Source organism: Somniosus microcephalus, chromosome 33 (genome assembly GCF_052327205.1).
Source record: "Somniosus microcephalus isolate GS21.2 chromosome 33, FLI_Smic_1.0, whole genome shotgun sequence".
Classification (NCBI taxonomy): domain Eukaryota; kingdom Metazoa; phylum Chordata; class Chondrichthyes; order Squaliformes; family Somniosidae; genus Somniosus; species Somniosus microcephalus.
In genome coordinates, this window is record NC_141019.1 from 22,200,037 (window position 1) to 22,218,548 (window position 18,512).

The window sequence follows — 18,512 nt, forward strand, 5'->3', positions numbered from 1 at the left end:
CATTAAGGGTCACACATAATGAAACCAAACATATCGGACAGGGTTGTGTGGGTAGGTGGTATTCAAAGGGCTAAGACTCGGTAAGTCCTAACAATAAGCTGTCATTAGTATGTCATACAACTCTTTCTAGGCTGGACTTATAAATCATCAGATCAAATGGATGCTACATTTCCAATGTGATTTTGTGAGTTTCACATAGGTTATTCAGAACCCCATCAATTCTAGAAAAGTTTGATTTGTTCTGGTCTTCATGGCCCTAAAAGGGGGCTGTTCCAAATCAAAGCAAATTCTTTGTATTTTGAGAGGAGGTTGCTTGTATTTGCTATCAAGCAAGCATGGAAATAAAGACGAGGTGGGCAAATAAGTCACATAGTGTCTCTGTAAGCTCCAGTGTTGGACCTGAATTCTAACCCAGGCGCTTCAGGAAAAAAACGACTGTTTGGACATGATCCCTAACATTCTGCTGAGAGTCATCAATTATGCAAGGTAACGGCACGCACTGGTAAGGGAAGGAAGCGCTCCAATATGGCGACAACCGCAGTTTCTCCTGCATCCTTTCAACATCTGCAGTACAGCAACGCCTTTCGGGATTGGTGTTAATGCACAAAATGTAAGTAAATCCCTTCTTTTACTACGGCGGTAGCGCATTTTTCTGAAATAAGTGGCATTTTCACCTGCTGTAGCCCAAGCAAGCCGTTGCCGCAGAGCAATTTCCCAGCTGTGAACATCGTCTGCATTTCTGAGTAGGGTGTCTGCCGGGGCTCCCCTAAACTGCAGACCAGCTATTAAATAGCAGCCCCCTCCCCTCCTCCTGCTTTACCGTCTATTTCGACTTGAATATAGCAATTGCATCGATGTTATGTTATATTTAGATGCCCCCTTGCCCAAAATAATGTCGACAGATCTAGATAATCCAGGGTTGAACTTGCCCCTGTCCCATTAAAAACTGATTTTTAAATGCATCAGATTGCACCATTTTATTGAGACCCGGAACACTTTCCACAGCAAGAAGGGGGAAGGGGGGGGGAGGAGTGGTGTTTGGCTCGTTTAAGTTCCTAAAAGGAATTTGAAATCTGTGCTATGCGGTTAAAGGCGATCACTAAGTGTTATCGCAGTTCGAAAGTCCAATTGAATACAGTGTGTGGGGCAGTGTGAAGGTATTCTGATTGTATTTGGTTGCAAGCCTGGTCTGTGGTGTGAGGATAGTGCCCCGGTCCCCCTCCCCTCCCGAACTGAGCTGAGCTCGCTCCCTGCCTGGGTGATGGTGATGTTTCAATGAAATTTGTTATTGCGGGTGTGGTGCTGTGGATTAAACCGGTGGATCTAATATTGTCTGTAAGAGTGTTTTTTTTTTGAAAAAATAAGATAGCACGCGTTATTTTCTGATTTGACAGAGGTGAGTCAGGCTGGGATTTCTTTAAGGAATGGCGTGAAAGGTATCGAATGCCTGAGTACTGCAGTGTTTTTTTCCCCTTCCTTGGAATCCAGTGAACCTAACCCTATATATTTTAATATTAATTATTTACACATATTGCACTCCCTGTATAGACTGACGATTACTGTATGAGGGGAGGTTGCTGCTAATCTGAAAACGTCGCGAACAAATAGAGCTGCAAAATAAATGCGATTTTTTTTTAAAATGTGGTTTTATATGGTTTGGATGCACTGAAAGAACCAGTTGCAGGGATTAAGTGGTCATGTTGTTAGGTAGGTGTGTTGCAGAGACCTGAGAATGTGGCTTTGAATACAGGCGGTGTGATGTGATTGGGGGGGGGGGGGATTCCTAATTTTGGCAATGTATGTTTTTAAATGAATGTATTGATAACTCATGGTGTTATCTTCGAATTGAATCTGTTTTTTAAAAAAAGGCCTAGGAAATAATCATCTTGGGTCCACGCTGCTTGCTGCAGATAATCGGTAAAACGTCACACAGAAGGTGTTTTGTCGGCCTACCTATAGTCTATAATAATGAAAATATAATGCACCCAGGATGTTACGAGGAGCTATTTTCTTAACACACTGTTAAAGCGATCATAGTAGCTCATAGTCTTATATTTCTTGAGCAATCTGCAAAGTAAAGTCTTGCATTCTTGCCTAATAGTTTAGAAATGGTGCTTGGAAAGGCCCATGAGCGATTTTTTTTTGCCCCTTCAAGTGCTGCGTTTTAAATCCATTGCGTTTGCCTGGGCGCCGAGTTAAAGTGCTTGGTAGGTGAACCGGGCAAGGTGATGGTTTTGTATGCGTTTATTTGTCGATTGTGTGCCTTTCCCCCTGAAAATTGTTGATTTATTTTTAAATGCAATATAGAAAGCGACTTTTAAAATTATTTCCTAATCTGTTACACACTTTGGCCCCTGAAATTCCCCTTGGGTATACAGACCTACTTGCGGTGCTGAAAGAACAGCGCCAGGTGCCGAGTTTCGGCCTTATTTCCCCCTGCCCCTCAAATATCCAGCATTTAATGTTCGAATATGCAGTAATGTTCCAAGAAGTAAATTCCCTTTTCCATATTGTGTGCCTATCTCCATTAAGCAATCTAAAATCACTAGGCACTTCTACCTGGTGCCCCCTTCACGTGGGCTAAATGTCAGTGCCACAGACGACCCCCCCGTCCCTTTTATAATATAGTTACCAAGTGTTTTACAGCACAAACCATATTAATAGCGTATTTTCATGCTTTAAAACCGACTGAATGTTTAATAACAACCGTTTTAAGGGCACGCTGCACTCCGTGCGATGGGAAATGTTTTGGGCACATTGAACACTATTGACTCCTAAAACGTGGAAGTTTTGTGATCCGACTCCATCCGACCCTCTCAAGAACATGACATCCGCCCTAATCCAGGCCACCTGTCTCGATGGTTCTGTCTGGGTGTGGTTTTGCACGATAAATATAATGGGGCATCTTTTTTTTTTATATTGACAAATGTATCTAATTGTATAAATAGCCCCACTGCAAGGCGGTGACCACAGTTTGCTATTTTAAATTAAACAATTTGATCTGCACGACTAAATAAACGATCAGCTATGGCTTACGGAACGGTGTTGCTAAATACAGCCCAGAGCAACAACGCAAATGCGATATTTCTGTTAAGTACGTGTACTGTGCCAGGCATTCTGTGTGGTTATTTTGATTGAGAACGAATGAGGTATCTTCCAGCTTTTCAGCATGTAACGCGCTATCCTATTACCCTTGTAACTTTGCTTAACAGCAAATTAACACAGTTACATTTATAATACCTGGCATTGGTTTAACTAGGTTTTTCCCGCTGCGTTTTTAACGTTAATATTTTATCATTTGAGCGATTTAAAAACTGCATTTTAAATTTCAGCTTGCAGCCTCTATTCTGGACACGTGATTCTCATTCATTATTGATTGCCTTCCTGCTGATGTGGCTGAAATAGTCATCATTGGAATAAAGAAATAACCTGGAATCGATGCTTTATTGATCTGAAAAGGATTTGCAAAGAAATGTCCAGTGTTTTAACATGAAATAAGTCAAAAATCAGAAGGTAGGTTCCTGGTTAACAATCAAAAATTTTGTGACTGTATTCTGACTGATTTATAGCCTAAATTTCTCCACTTATTGGATCTGAGCTGAAAAAGCTGATTGAAAGCAGGCAGACAGAATCATATCCTAAGGAACAGGGAGATCCGATATCACAAGGAGACCAGGGCGTTTGTTGTGGACATGTGTTGTAATAATGACAAATCTGGCACTTGTTTGTACAGTGTGTGAGATTTTTAATTTATTGGCGTAAGTAAAGGTGCCATTCACTAGTAGAGCCTGTCAACTTTGTCCTAATACCTGAATTGACATAGGTGAAAATGTAGTAGCCCCAAGCGCTTACTTCTGTTTGAATGAGTATTACTTACCTTGGCCCTTGGTCTGTGAGAGAATATGGATTTTACAAATAGAGTACAAACTTTTTATTTCCATTTCATGTTTAGATGGGATATAATGTGATCACATGTACTGCAGAACTGTTTAATTGGCCTGTTTAGTCTGTAAAATTAGACCACATTGTTTTAAAATTGCAAGGAGTCAAATGGGCAAATAAACAAAGGCATTTTAGATCAATAATTGAGTTTTTAATCACAAATGTACAGTGATAGCTTGCTGGATTGAAACTGACAATCCAGATCTAAATTGGGGTTTCCTCTTATGTTATGGAATGATTGAAACTGCAACAAAAATAATATATTTCCAAAAGAAAATTAAATATGGAAGAAGTCTGGACTGTTTCAACATAACTGCCTCCAGTGAGAAATTTAAACTGATGATCAGTGCATATTCCAGTTTGAGCTATCATAATGTAACATATGAAAGGGCAGAGTTACCTTTGCACTGCAGCAGTTTCAGTGTACACACTAACTAGGAGCTTGAGTTTGAACACTTAAGTTTTGCAATAATTTGTTTTTCTTAAAACAAAACTGCAGCTATTCCGGCAGCATTCTGCCTCTTGTGCATATTTTCAGCCTGCTGGGCTCAGCCCTAAACAAAAACTCTGAGATTATGTAACCCACTCAAGAGATTATTTGCTCTTTTGAAGTGGGACTCGGGAATGTCAGTTATGGTTGAGTTCTAGTTCAAAACTAACTGCGCTCAAGTATTTACACTTGCAAAGAACCTGAATATTTAAGACCAAGTTTGGAGAGACAACAACATTTTAGGCTGCAGATTTTTAGATGCCAAATGAACACGCCTATTAAGGAGACCTTGAAGACTAACAGCAATTTGTTCAACTAGTAAAGGAAATGATTTTGCAGTGTTTTTAGTGCATGTTAATGCATTCTAATAGTAACTCTATGAATTTAGTAACTAATGGAAACAAGTATGATCAGAACATTATTGTACTCCTGCCCACTCTATCTTGCTGTTGTGTTGAAACATTTACTGTGTCAGTTTGAGTGTTATGCTATTATATTTGTACTATATAGAATTGGTCACATTTCAAAAGTATTATTTTTGGATATTTTACCCACATTTCAAAATAATCACTTGTATATAAACACTTTGGGGCATTTCTGAAAGACCAATAAGGTGCTATATAAAATAAAATCTGTTTTACCTCATTATTAGATGAAGGAAATATTTAATGGCGAGCCTCAATGCTAAATGTTGATTTTCATTAATTTACTATTTGTATTACTTTTTTCTTTACAATTTATTTTTTAAAGTTTATTTGTTGAATTTTTATTTAGACAGAACTGTCCCATCCTGGAGGCTACATAATTGAAGACATTGTTGCAGGATGAAAAGATGGCAGCGCACATGCTTGCACCGCCAGGCCCTGACAGTTTCCGCCTTTTCACCCGCGAGTCTTTGGCTATCATTGAGCAGCGGATTGCTGAGGAGAAGAACAAAAAACCCCCCAAGCAAGACAGCAGCCACCGAGACGATGATGATCAAAATAAGCCTAAGCCAAACAGCGACCTTGAAGCGGGTAGAAGTTTGCCATTTATTTATGGCGACCCCCCTTCTAAATGCATTGCTGAACCTTTGGAGGACTTGGACCCTTTTTATATAAATCAGAAAGTGAGTGCCTTGGACAACAGTTACTAGCTCTTTTTACAGGGGGAAAGCTGTAAGATCAGGTTGAAGAAGCAGAAGTGCGGTTGTAAGAATAGTTTGGTGTTTTCCACTTGCAAAAGCTAACCGTCAAATAACAATAATTGACTTGGGGGAATTGGGCCTTAGTTTTTAAGTTTAAATATAAATTTTAGTCTTGTGATTCTGATACCTTAGAAAATTGGATCATATTTCTCTTGTGTGATAATTTTGCAGTCTTAGTCTTGACCCTTAACCACCTTCTATTCGAAAGAGCTTTGTACACTGCCCCCAGTGCCATCATAGCTGGCTTGCAATAGCCACATACTTGTTTTGTTTTAAGTTATCAATTAGGTAATGATTACAAATTCACAATTTCCAAGCATACGCTTTTTCTGGTTTTTAAAATGAGTTTTTATGTGATTTTATATCGGCAGTCATGTAATTTTCCCAATATGGCTTCCACATATTAGAAAAGGGTTAAGATGGATGGTCATTGTTAAGAGTTTAGTGACTTAAAAAATGGATGAGCCTTCAACACATGAACCCACCAATACATTGTGGATATTCCAGCCCATCAACATACCAAGACATAGATGCACCAACCAAAACAGGGGGGTTCTTTCTTGCTAAGTAGGGTGCAAGGCTTTACCACATCTGATTCTCTTAGGCTATTTTCCAGTGGGTGATATGGCCCATGTTTTTATCTTTACTGGTGGTAGAAATAAAATATTTAATCCCTGAAATCATAATTTACCCCAGCAGTGATGATGGACTCTAACATGCAGTGCAGGATGGAAATGAAGGATTGGGGGGGTGTTTTTTTAAAATAAATAATATTCCTAAACTGATAATTGGAGCTCTGAGGGACAAGAATCCAGTTTTTTTTATTCTGCCCATAAAAATATTTTGAAATAGTTAAAACCCACCTTGACACTACTTTGTGACATTATGTGGGAAATTAAAAATGGGCAACAATTATTGGTGCTTTCCCCCTATGCCCCAACTCCTCCTCCCTAGCTGGTCTACCTAAAATAGCCACAGCAAGCAGTGGCTTGGTGCTAATAGAATGGTAAAGTCTCTGCTACCCTGAGAAAAGCCCCACAATTTTTTCATTGAAAGATAACCACAGTGTTTGTCCTATTGAATTGATAGGATTCGAAACGCTTAAGTTGACAGACTGACGGCTCCTTTCTAAAAGTTTCCTCTTCATATAATGTCAAGTTCATGAGACCTTTGTGACCTGGTAACTTTGTTTTCTTGCAATGTTTACCTCCATGAAGTATTATTAAGTTGACTTGGATGCAAACATTTCTTTTAGGAGATGACTAGATTTTACAATTAAGGGAGCATCAACTGAACACATTTGTTTTTTGATCCAAACGTTTTTCCTAATCGGATGTTCACGTGTTATGTCTGTGGTTAGGACTGGAGGGGAAAATCAGGTGTGGGAGCAGGATTGTGAGGATCCGTATAAAATAGGAGTTATGCTTTTATGAAGTTGTCTGTTCACTTTGTTTTCCAACAAAGTGGAATTTTTTTTAAGAACATTGTGGCACTGCAAGTGCAAGTAGAAAACTAAGATGGAAGGAGTAAAATTAATACTTGGTAAGTGAAACTTTAAATCCTATTTTCAGTGGATTGGTTGGAGCAGGAGTCACTAATAACTTGTACCAAGACTCAGTCGGCAAACTTTATTTTACACAAAGCATTATCTGTAGCAATGAGGTTCTGCAGTAATTTTACCCTTGAACCTGGGTTCACATCTAGTTGAGACTGACGGGATGAAAGTCTCTGCTGGCTGTAAGGGTAGAGATTTAAATGAATTTGGGCCGTCTCAACCCAGTTCTGAGCGGGCATGGGCCTGCAGCACAAAACTAGCTCCAATTTGGCAATTCTTCAGCTTGGTTCCCACTGACCACCGGTTCGGTATACAAGGCCAAGCTAATAAATGAACCTTAGTTGTGAGAGGCCCAAGATGGAGGTTGTAAAGAATGAACATTTTGTATGCTGAGGTGAGGAGGCAGGAAAGATGCCAGTTTTTGGAGTTGTCATCTCTTGGTTTTTATAGTTTGTTGGACATTCATATTTGCCCAATAACAGGTGTGCTTTTAACTTTTTATTGGGGGAGGGTGTGTGGAATCATGTTGTGGCAAGTCAGTGCTCCCATGTTACTTGAGTCATAAATCAGACACTATCAAAAATCCACTTCATTAAGAAACGGACAATCTGTTTTTTCTTCCATGCAGTTTAATGAACCACATTCATCTGAAGTGACAGAGCATCATAAATATCATAGAGAGATATATATGTACACTCACTAGTGTCACCAAATCCTTCATTGTTCCTGTTTACCTTAAATCTACTGGTCTGATACAGCTGATATTTTCTGTAGAATTCCTCTTGCAGTGACATTGCGAAGTTTCACTCTAGTGATGTGAATGGGGAGTACCACCTGTCCTTGGTAAATCCTGCTCACTGTGGGTGAAAGGCCAAGGCCCGTGGTGCAGGGCACCGCCAAGGCTGAAAAGAAGATGGGGTAAATCAGCAAGTAGCGCTTAGGTGGGACTGAACTTAGATTTTGAAAGTTTGTAGACTGTAGAAGGAAAGGAAGACTGTGAGAGAGAAGTATTTGCACAGATTCTGGGATCCAGATCTAGAGATCCTGAGAATGAATGACTGACTACAGCCAGCAATAATATAATTTTCCACTTGTTATCTCTCTTTACCCATGATGCAAAATATTAAATGTAGCGAGCTACTATCAGGGCGCAGGAGTCCGGCTACTGAGTAGTGTTCTTTTTTTTGAGTACTACTGCTGGTAGAGATGAGACAAAAAAAACCTTTATCTTCACCACCAAGAAAAGCTCTCTCCCCTGGTTTTCCCCAGAACCATCGACATTCTGGAATGCTGTCCCCAATATAAGGTGAGACTCTAGCTGTGTGTGATATGCAATATTTTTAAGTAAACTTGTGACTTGAGTGGAATTATTCTTGAAATGAATGTGTACAGTCTCAATCCAGTTTTTAATGAGTATGAACCCACAGCACAAGATTGCCAAAGTTAGTTGCTGTAGAAATTGGAAACTGCACCAATGTAGCAAGAGGTGCTCTTCTCTGGTTGGGGCTGAGGCGCATTGTCGCAGCAGCATAGAGGGAGCGTTACTCCATATCTTATGATGAAATACCTAACCTGGGACTGCTTGATACTGATGCTGAGTACCTGAAATGGGAAAGTATTCCATTCTCTAGCATGAACATCCCTCACCTTGATGAGCACAGAATCCGTTCTTTTCCTAGCCTGCCTTCAATCAGAAATTTTGGAGCTTAAAGGTTGGTGGAAGACTCAGTTGGCTTATAGATCTCTCCCAGAGGTTAGCAGGAGGTCTCAATATATTTACTTAATTTTCTGAGTACACGCTGGTGGCGGGCAACGGTGCCGGCTGGCAGTGCACATCTGAAAATAGCAGGCCGGGCACCTACACTATTCCAATATATACTGCCAGCGGGCGAGGCTCGGAGAATGACCCCATAATCTCAGGCAGAAATACTTCTACTGAATTTGATGAATAGTTAAATATTAACAATGAGTTCAATATAAATTGCGATACGATGGAGGGTTAAACATTTCCCATATCAGGTGGCCATATCCATGAACTTGTTTGCGCCAAAGAAGGAAAATAGTTCCTAGTCAAAGAATATGTTTTTATATAGCAGCCAGGTAAGTTTTATATATGTTGTACAGGCTCTGTCGGCTATCCATTGCCTTTTCTGGACTTATTTGGCTTAGGTTGCATGTATGATGTGGAAACTAAAGTCACACAATTACAATTGTAGCAGTAAATAAATTGTAGGTGCTTGATACTTTAGATAGCACACATGTAGTGTAAAAATCAGAATTTTTACTTTTTTATAATGACAGCATTCTGGCCAGGAATAAAACCTGTTAGCCCATTGCCGATAGTTATGTACCCTGATCGCCTTTTCCACTTCTTGAGGTTATCTGTTTTCCTCTCCCGTGCTACCCTAACTACAATTTCTCTCTCTGGGTTGTTTTCTTGCTCAAGTTATCCTGACTGTTGCTGCCACCCTCAAGGCAACCCGTTTTTTGTTCTGAGGCTGCTGAAGTTGCCGTCACTTTTGCTTGCCTCCTTGAAGTTATTCCAGGCAGCACGGTGGCATAGTGGTTAGCACTGTTGCCTCACAGCGCCAGGGACCCGGGTTCAAATCCGGCCTCGGGTGACTGTCTGTGTGGAGTTTGCACATTCTCCCCGTGTTTGCGTGGGTTTCCTCCGGGTGCTCCGGTTTCCTCCCACAGTCCAAAGATGTGCGGGTTAGGTTGATTGGCTGTGATAAATTGACCCTTAGTGTTAGGGGGATTAAATACGTGGGGTTACGGGGATAGGGTGGGATATGTGTTGTGTAGGGGTTACAGGGATCGGGTGGGATATGTGTCGGTGCAGGCTCGATGGGCCGAAATGGCCTCTATCTGCATTGTGGGGTTTCTGTGATTTCCCTTTCTGAGGCGGCTTGGTTACTGTTCCTCTTCCTGAGGCTAGCCATTTCTCTCCATGGCTGTTGCATTCCTTCCTGACATTACCCTCCTACTGCTTCTCTCTCTGAGGCGATCCGTTTCCTTCTCTGAACCTGTCCTAACTACAGCATCCCTAAGGTTCAGTTCTTTCTCCAAATCCACCTTTACTTCCTGTCCCCTCCCCGAGGCCTTCAACTAAGGTCACAGTAAAACTGACTTTCTTTTAACAAAAATAGTCATTCTGCTGCTGCTTGATAAAATTCCTATCCTTAAATAAGATCCTTGTAGGTCCAGTGCCGTGCTTGCCCCCATCTAAGTCCATGACCTCTGCAGGCAGCAGCACGCCTCCTGTCACACTGACTCCACAACACTACCTACACAATTGAGGAAACTACTGGGATGGGCCCATCTCTGATTGTGTAATGGTAGTCTACCACATCGCTACGGAAAAGAACCTTTGAGAAAGATATGAAATGTTTCTTATATTATGTATATTTTTGTAAGAATATCCATTCACATGATAAACCCGGTCTCCCAATGCCGTTATTTCTAGGTGAGAGTTTGATTGTGACCTGTTCCTTGTGAGTGTTGGCAGGCTATTTGACTATTTGGGGGCTCCCAGCATTCATACACGTGCATTTCCAGCAGGGTTGTTGGGTCGCAACCTTTTCTTTCCCTAACCCAGAGGCAGAGGTCAGTTTTAGCAGCCCAAATACTATCTAGTTGAGATCAACTAACTCGGCACATACTGGGGATTGAATGTAGGACCTTCCAGGTCTGTATGACTTGGCTATTTGCTGCATGAGCTCATTGTGGCAGCGGGAGAGATTTAAAGGAAGTGCCATTTGTCTTTCTGTTGTGGTGCAGGACGTATGCTGAGCGATTGTCATTATAGTGTGGGGAAAGGAAAATTGTGCTCTGTGGTACACTAAGCTGGTGGGAACTATCAATCTATCAGTTTCAAATGTGTCTTGCTTTCACAGGTCCATAATCTGAAGTGTAAAAGTGCTAACAAAAATTACATCGATTAGATCTAAAAACCTGAACTGTGGTATAGATAAGCTGAGTTTTTCCAGCATTTTCTGTTGTTATTTAGTATAGATAAGCTTGATCACTTTCAGTGTGGTTGAATTTTTTTAACCTTGGCTATAGGCAGAACACAGTGGAAAACAGTTGGATAGTGAGACGATACAAATTAAGGGTAAGGTCTGCGTAACCCACATGTGATCATGCCATTCATGGTTTATGAGGTCTTTCATATTCTGCTGTTTGCTGTGCTGTTCTTTACACTGCAGACAATGGATTTCTGATGGTCAGCAGACCCTAAAGTTTACATATAATACTATTAAAGGTGGTCAACAATGAAAGCAGGCAGCCACAGGCAATCTGACTTCTATCGTGACACACTATACTGAGGTGCAGCCTGGCAAGTGGATGTTCTCAATGTTTTGGCCAGCATTCCTCCCTCAGCCAACACCACCAAAAACAGTCAACTGCTCATTCCATTGCAGTTGTTGAGATCTTGCTGTGTGTAGAATGGTTGCCACGTGAGCCTACAGAACAAGAGTCACGGCACTTCAGAGTAACTCATTGTATGTGAAGCACTTCAAAACAGCACTGGGAGATGTGATATGGCACTATATAAATCCTAGTCAGTGCAAGAACACTACCACTGGACCCTGTACTCTTCTCTGGTAGGCCTTGCTGATCCTCTGCTCCGTGCAGTTGGGCTGGAAATCCATTTTAACAATAAGCTCCCAGGGGGTGTTGGCTCCGCCTGGGTAATGTCACCAGTTCTGGATTGTGCGCATTGTGATGGTCTGTTAGAATTCCTTTACCAGCAGAATCCTGATCTGCCTTCGCATTGACATAAGGGAGATATCGAAAAATGACTGGCGAGCTTGCTGGCATAACAGCGTTTGCCACTTAGCCCTGCTAGTTTACATTAATCTTCAGCAGCAATCTTTGACGGGCAGGAAGTGTTCAACTTTCACTCTTGGAATAGGCTGGTCATTTAATTTTGTCCCCTGATGATGCAACTTGTTTATTTAATACAACATCGCGTGTGAAATGTAAAATTGCTGAATCAAAGTATCATTTCAGTTTTCATACATTTTGAGATTTGTCAGCTTTTTTTAGGCAATAATTTAAATACATAGACATGCATCCTTCAGTTAAGTAATCCTGTTTGTTCCCATTAATATTTTATTGCACTTGTGACTGAATGTATTTACTGAGATGTTCGACCAAAGTACAACAGCAAGAGGTATTCACTTTTAATTAATATTTTTAGAATCCTTTTTGGTGTGAGTTAGACTAAATCTGGCCAGTGGATTCTGACAGAAAATAATTTTTTTTTAAATCCTGAAATGTTTAGGAGATTGAAGCCCCAAGTATATTAGTACCAAATTGTTAACAACAAAATTGCACTCAATGGTTTTCATATTTTTTTTTCTCTGCGTGCCTGGAACAGTAATAATCTGATTTCTGAACAATTGTTTTACTATGCCAACACAAATGGGGGGAAAAAATGCAGAGCCATCTGTGCAGTAAAACTAGAAACTGCCCCTGTGCACAAGGTGGCCACTCACAAAACAGACCGCCTGTCAGGCAGCTGATTTTGCACTCTATCTTTCTGCCTGTTACTGCTCAAGCCCTGCTCAATTTCTCTGCCCTCCTCAGTGTCACTCGCACTCCTCCTGATCTTTCTTTCCTCTTAGTCTCTTCATTCCCCCTTCTCCCCACTCCTTTCTCCTCTTCCGCTCAATCACCACATTGCCTTCCTGCCTTGCTCTCGACTTCCTTCTTTTCTCACTCACCTGTCCTTCCTTTCTCGATGTCCCCTTCTGGTTCTCTCGCTCTTCACCTTTCCTCCCTTGCTCTCCGATTCCGCCCTCCCTCCCATTCGTTCCTGCCTCCCGTGCCCTCGCCTCCTGGCCTCGCCTTCTGGCCTCTGCCTCTCCCTCGCCCTCGCCTCCTGGCCTCTCCCTCGCCTCCTGGCCTCTCCTTCTGGCCTCTGCCTCTCCCTCTCCCTCGCCTTCTGGCCTCTCCCTCTCCCTCGCCTTCTGGCCTCTCCCTCTCCCTCGCCTTCTGGCCTCTCCCTCTCCCTCGGCCTTCTGGCCTCTCCCTCTCCCTCGGCCTTCTGGCCTCTCCCTCTCCCTCGCCCTGCTGGCCTCTCCCTCGCCCTGCTGGCCTCTCCCTCGCCCTGCTGGCCTCTCCCTCGCCCTGCTGGCCTCGCCCTGGCCTTCTGGCCTCGCCCTCTGGCCTCTCCCTCTCCCTCGCCTCCTGGCCTCTCCCTCGCCTCCTTCCCTGGCCTCCTGCCCTCGCCTCCTGGCCTCTCCCTCGCCCTGGCCTCGCCCTCTCCCTCTCCCTGGCCCCCTGGCCCCCTGAGCTCGCCCTCTCCCTCGCCTCCTGGCCTCTCCCTGGCCCCCTGGCCTCGCCCTCGCCTCCTGGCCGCTCCCTGGCCCTGGCCTCCTGGTCTCTCCTCCTGGCCTCGCCCTGGCCCCCTCGCCCTGGCCTCCTGGCCTCGCCCTGGCCTTGCCCTCGCCCTGGCCTCCTGGCCTCTCCCTCGCCTCCTGGCCTCTCCCTCTCCCTCACCTCCTGGCCTCGCCCTCGCCTCCTGGCCTCGCCCTCGCCCTCGCCTCCTGGCCTCGCCCTCGCCCTCGCCCTCGCCCCCTGGCCTCGCCCTCGCCCTCGCCCCCTGGCCTCGCCCTCGCCCCCTGGCCTCACCCTCGCCTCCTGGCCTCGCCTCCTGGCCTCGCCCTCGCCCTCGCCTCCTGGCCTCGCCCTCGCCTCCTGCCCTCGCCTCCTGGCCTCGCCCTCGCCTCCTGGCCTCGCCCTCGCCTCCTGGCCTCGCCCTCGCCCTTGCCTCCTGGCCTCGCCCTCGCCCTCGCCTCCTGGCCTCGCCCTCGCCCTCGCCTCCTGGCCTCGCCCTCGCCCTCGCCCTCGCCTCCTGGCCTCGCCCTCGCCTCCTGGCCTCGCCCTCGCCCTCGCCTCCTGGCCTCGCCCTCGCCTCCTGGCCTCGCCCTCGCCCTCGCCTCCTGGCCTCGCCCTCGCCTCCTGGCCTCGCCCTCGCCCTCGCCTCCTGGCCTCGCCTCGCCCTCGCCTCCTGGCCTCGCCCTCGCCTCCTGGCCTCGCCCCCCGGCCTCGCCTCCCGGCCTCCCGGTCTCGCCTCCCGGCCTCCCTCCCGGCCTCCCGCCCTCGCCTCCCGCCCTCGCCTCCCGCCCTCGCCCTCGCCTCCCGGCCTGCCGCCCTCGCCCTCGCCTCCCGGCCTCCCGCCCTCGCCTCCCGGCCTCCCGCCCTCGCCTCCCGGCCTCCCGCCCTCGCCTCCCGGCCTCCCGCCCTCGCCTCCCGGCCTCCCGCCCTCGCCTCCCGCCCTCCCGCCCTCGCCTCCCGGCCTCCCGCCCTCGCCCTCGCCTCCCGCCCTCGCCGCCCTCGCCTCTCGCCCTCGCCCCCCGGCCTCCCGCCCTCGCCCTCGCCCCCCGGCCTCCCGCCCCGGCCTCCCGCCCTCGCCCCCCGGCCTCCCGCCCTCGCCCTCGCCCCCCGGCCTCCCGCCCCCGCCCCCCGGCCTCGCCCTCCGGCCTCCTGCCCTCGCCCCGGCCTCCTGCCCTCGCCCCCCGCCTCGCCCTCGCCTCCCGGCCTCCCGCCCTTGCCCTCCCCTCCTGCATTCTCGCTCTCCCTCGGCCTCCTGCCCTCTCCCTCGGCCTCTTCCCTCGGCCTCCTGGCCTCTCCCTCGCCCTCTCCCTGGCATCTCCCTCGCCCTCTCCCTCGGCCTCCTGGCCTCTCCCTCTCCCTCGGCCTCCTGGCCTCTCCCTCGCCCTCTCCCTGGCCTCTCCCTCGCCCTCTCCCTGGCATCTCCCTCGGCCTCCTGGCCTCTCCCTCGGCCTCCTGGCCTCTCCCTCGCCCTCTCCCTGGCCTCTCCCTCGCCCTCTCCCTGGCATCTCCCTCGGCCTCCTGGCCTCTCCCTCGGCCTCCTGGCCTCTCCCTCGCCCTCGCCTCCCGGCCTCGCCTCCTGGCCTCGCCCTCGCCTCCCGGCCTCGCCCTCGCCTCCTGGCCTCCTGCCCTCTCCCACCCCCTCGCCCTCTGGGCCCCCTTCCCCTCCCCCACCGCTGTAAGATGACACAAAATAATAGGGATGTATAGTACAATATGATTAGGTAGAGTCAACATGGTTTTATGAAAGGAAAATCATGTTTGACAAATCTATTAAAAAATTTTGAGGGTGTAACTAGCAGGGTAGCTAAGGGGGAACCAGTGGATGTAGTCTATTTGTGTTTCCGAAGGCATTTGATAAAGTGCCACATAATAGGTTATTGCAAAAGATTAGGGCTCATGGGATATTGGGGGGATATTGGGATAATGTAACAGCATGGTTTGAGGATTGGTTAACGGGCAGAAAACAGAGAATCGGAATAACGGGTCATTTTCAGGATGGTACGGTGTAACTGGTGAAGTGCTGCAAGGATCAGTTCTTGGGTTCGTTTGCTGACGATACAAATCTAGGTGGGAAAGTAAGCTGTGAGGAGGAAGTAAAGAGGTTGCAAATGATATAGACCGGTTAAGTGGTGGCAGATGGAGTATAATGTGAGGAAATGTGAAATTGTCCACTTTGGTAGGAAGAATGGAAAAGCGGAATATTTTTTAATAGCTGAGAGACTAGTAAATGTTGGGATTCAGAGGGATTTGGGTGTCCTTGCACATAAATCACAAAGTTAACATGCAGGTACACCAAGCAATTAGGAAGGCAATTGGTACGTTAGCCTTTATTGCAAGGGGTCGTAGTAAGGAATTCTTGCTGCAATTATATAGGGTTTTGGTGAGATCTGGAGTAGTGTGTACAGGTTTGGTCTCTTTACCTAGGGAAGTACATCCTTCCTTAAGAGGGGGTGTAACAAAGGTTCACTGGATTGATTCCTGGGATGAGAGAGCTGTCCTATGAGGAGAGATTGTGTAGAATGGGCCGATACTCTCTGGAGTTTAGAAGAATGAGAGGTGATCTCATTGAAACATATAAAATTCTTAGAGAGCTTGACAGGGTAGATGCTGAGAGGTTGTTTCCCCTGGCTGGGGAGTCTAGAACCAGGGGTCACAGTCTCAGGATAAAGGGTTGGCCATTTAGGACTGAGATGAGGAGAAATTTCTTCACTCAGAGGGTGGTGAATCTTTGGAATTCTCTGACCCAGAAGGCTGTGGAGGCTCAGTCGTTGAGTATATTCAAGGCTGAGATCGATAGATTTTGGATATTAAGGGAATCAAGTGATATGGGGATCGGGTGGGAAAGTGGAGATGAGGTCGAAGATCAGCCATGATCTTATTGAATGGCGGAGCAGGCTTGAGAGACTGTATGGCCTACTCCTGCTCCTATTTCTTATGTTATTATGTAGCACAGAGGGAGGCTATTCAACGCATCTTTTTGTTCCAGCTCTTTTCTAGAGCAATCCAAAAGTAATCCTACTACTCTGCTCGCTCTCGAGTCCTGTTTATTCCTCTGTTTCAAATGGTTATCTGCTCTTCCCCTAAAACTTCCACTGCCCTCTGCCTCGTCTACTCATGTGGCAGAGCATCCCATGCTCTATCAACTGCCTGCAGAAAGAAGTTCCTCCAAAGTGGCTCTTCACTTTCAGTGACAATTCTTTATTTTCTTAGGTCCTGTGTGAAGTAAGTTTGGGCAGTTGCAACCCAGTTTCTTATGGGCAGAACACCAGATTCAAATAGGGCAGATTTTAGAAAGATGGAGAGTGAGCTAGGTGAAGTGGAAAGAGAAATGGGCACAGTGGGATGTTTTATTTTTTTTTAGAAAGAGATTACAAAGGTATAGCAAGTATATTCTACTAAAAAAGAAGGAAAGTACTAGTGGCTTCAGGTTGCCAAGGATAAATAGAGGTTAGAAATCAGTTAAAATTGAAGAGGGTCTATAAGGAATACAAGAATTAGAATGAAAAAACTAAAGGTGACTGAGAAAATAAACAAAGGTTAAGAGCAGGATAAGGAAAGCTAAGAGGGAAAATGAGGAAAATTTTTAAAAAACATCAAAAAGAACAGTAAAGCATTTTACAAGTCTAAAGAAAGACAGACTTGCATTTCTATAGCGCCTTTCACGACCTCAGGACATCCCAAAGCGCTTCACAGCCAATGAAGTACTTTTGAAGTGTAGTCACTGTTGTAATGCAGGAAACACGGCTGCCAATTGTGCACAGCAAGCTCCCACAAACCGCAGTATATCAGCAAAAAGGGAATTGTTGAAAGTGAGGTGGGACCCCTGAGCGAAGAGGATTGTCAATTTATAGACGATGATCAGAAAATGGCGGAGGTATGTAATAAGTGCTTTGCATCGGTCGTTACTAAAGAGAAGGATGACTGAGAGGAGATGAATCCTGCAGTGGTTGAGAGGGAGATGAGCGATATTATGATGGATAACAGGAACATTTTACGTAGTTAAGTTAGTTAGGCTGAAGGAAAACAAAGCACCAGACCCCAACAGAATACATCTTGGATCCTGCGGGAGATGAGGGAGGAAGTTGCCGAGGTCCCAGAAATGATATTTCAGGGCTGTATCGAGAGTGGATGTGTATCGAAGGACTGGAGAATAGCCAATGTAATACCCATTTTTATAAAGGGAGACAGAATTAACCCAGGTAATTACAGGCCAGTTAGCTTACAATCTGTGGTAGGGAAAAGTTTAGAGCCTTTAATTAGGGATGAAATTTCCATGTATCTAAAAAGAGAAAATAGTTAGCAGTAGCCAGCATAGATTTCAAAAGGGCGTTATGCTTGACAAACCTCATAGAATTCTTTGAGAAGGTAATAGACATGGTAGAAGCGGGAAATGCAGTGAATGGACTGTACATGGAATTTGGGAAAGCCTTTGACAAGGTTCCACACAGGAGATTATCGAAGACGATTAAGGGGTATGGATTAGTGGGGGAAATAGCAAACTGGATTTAAAAATTGGTGAGCAATGAGAAACAGAGTAGGAGTTGAGGCTAATTTGGAAGTGAGCCGTGGTGTCCCACAGGAATCAGTTCTGCGGTCACTTCTGTTAACTGTGTATGTCGATGATTTGGATATAGGCTCAGGGGGAGTGGTGCCAAAATTTGTACACGACAAAATAGGAAATATACGGCTGAAAATTCAGTAGCCTTAGCGCCTCATTTGAGGCGCTAGAGGGCCTTGCGCCGGAGTTATGGCCAGTAGTGAAATTCCCTGGGGCCCTAAATCGGCGTTGCTCCGGTAGCGCTGCGCCGGCACCGATGACGTCATCGGTGCGCGCAGCGTCCTGGTTGCCGTGGTAACCCGCCCGAACTCTGAAATTGAGTTGCGGCCGCCTCGCCCGTGGCAGCCGCAACCAGCGTTTTGCCAGAGGTGCCTTACTGCAGTTAGCGCCGGCGCATTAAAGGCCCCGCGGCGGCCGGCCGCTTTCCCGCCGG

At 45.9% G+C, this 18,512-nt stretch overlaps 1 protein-coding gene across 1 annotated transcript in view; it reads left to right on the top strand.

Annotated features, from left to right (window-relative positions):
- The first annotated feature begins 365 nt into the window (after window positions 1-365).
- LOC147097002 (sodium channel protein type 8 subunit alpha-like) overlaps window positions 366-18,512 on the top strand; it is a 243,430-nt gene continuing 225,283 nt past the window's right edge. The window contains exons 1-3 of the mRNA XM_085972723.1: window positions 366-610; window positions 3,333-3,513; window positions 5,207-5,540. Coding sequence (XP_085828849.1) covers window positions 5,265-5,540 — 276 coding nt within the window. The 5' untranslated portion in view covers window positions 366-610; window positions 3,333-3,513; window positions 5,207-5,264. The remainder of the gene's footprint in view (window positions 611-3,332; window positions 3,514-5,206; window positions 5,541-18,512) is intronic.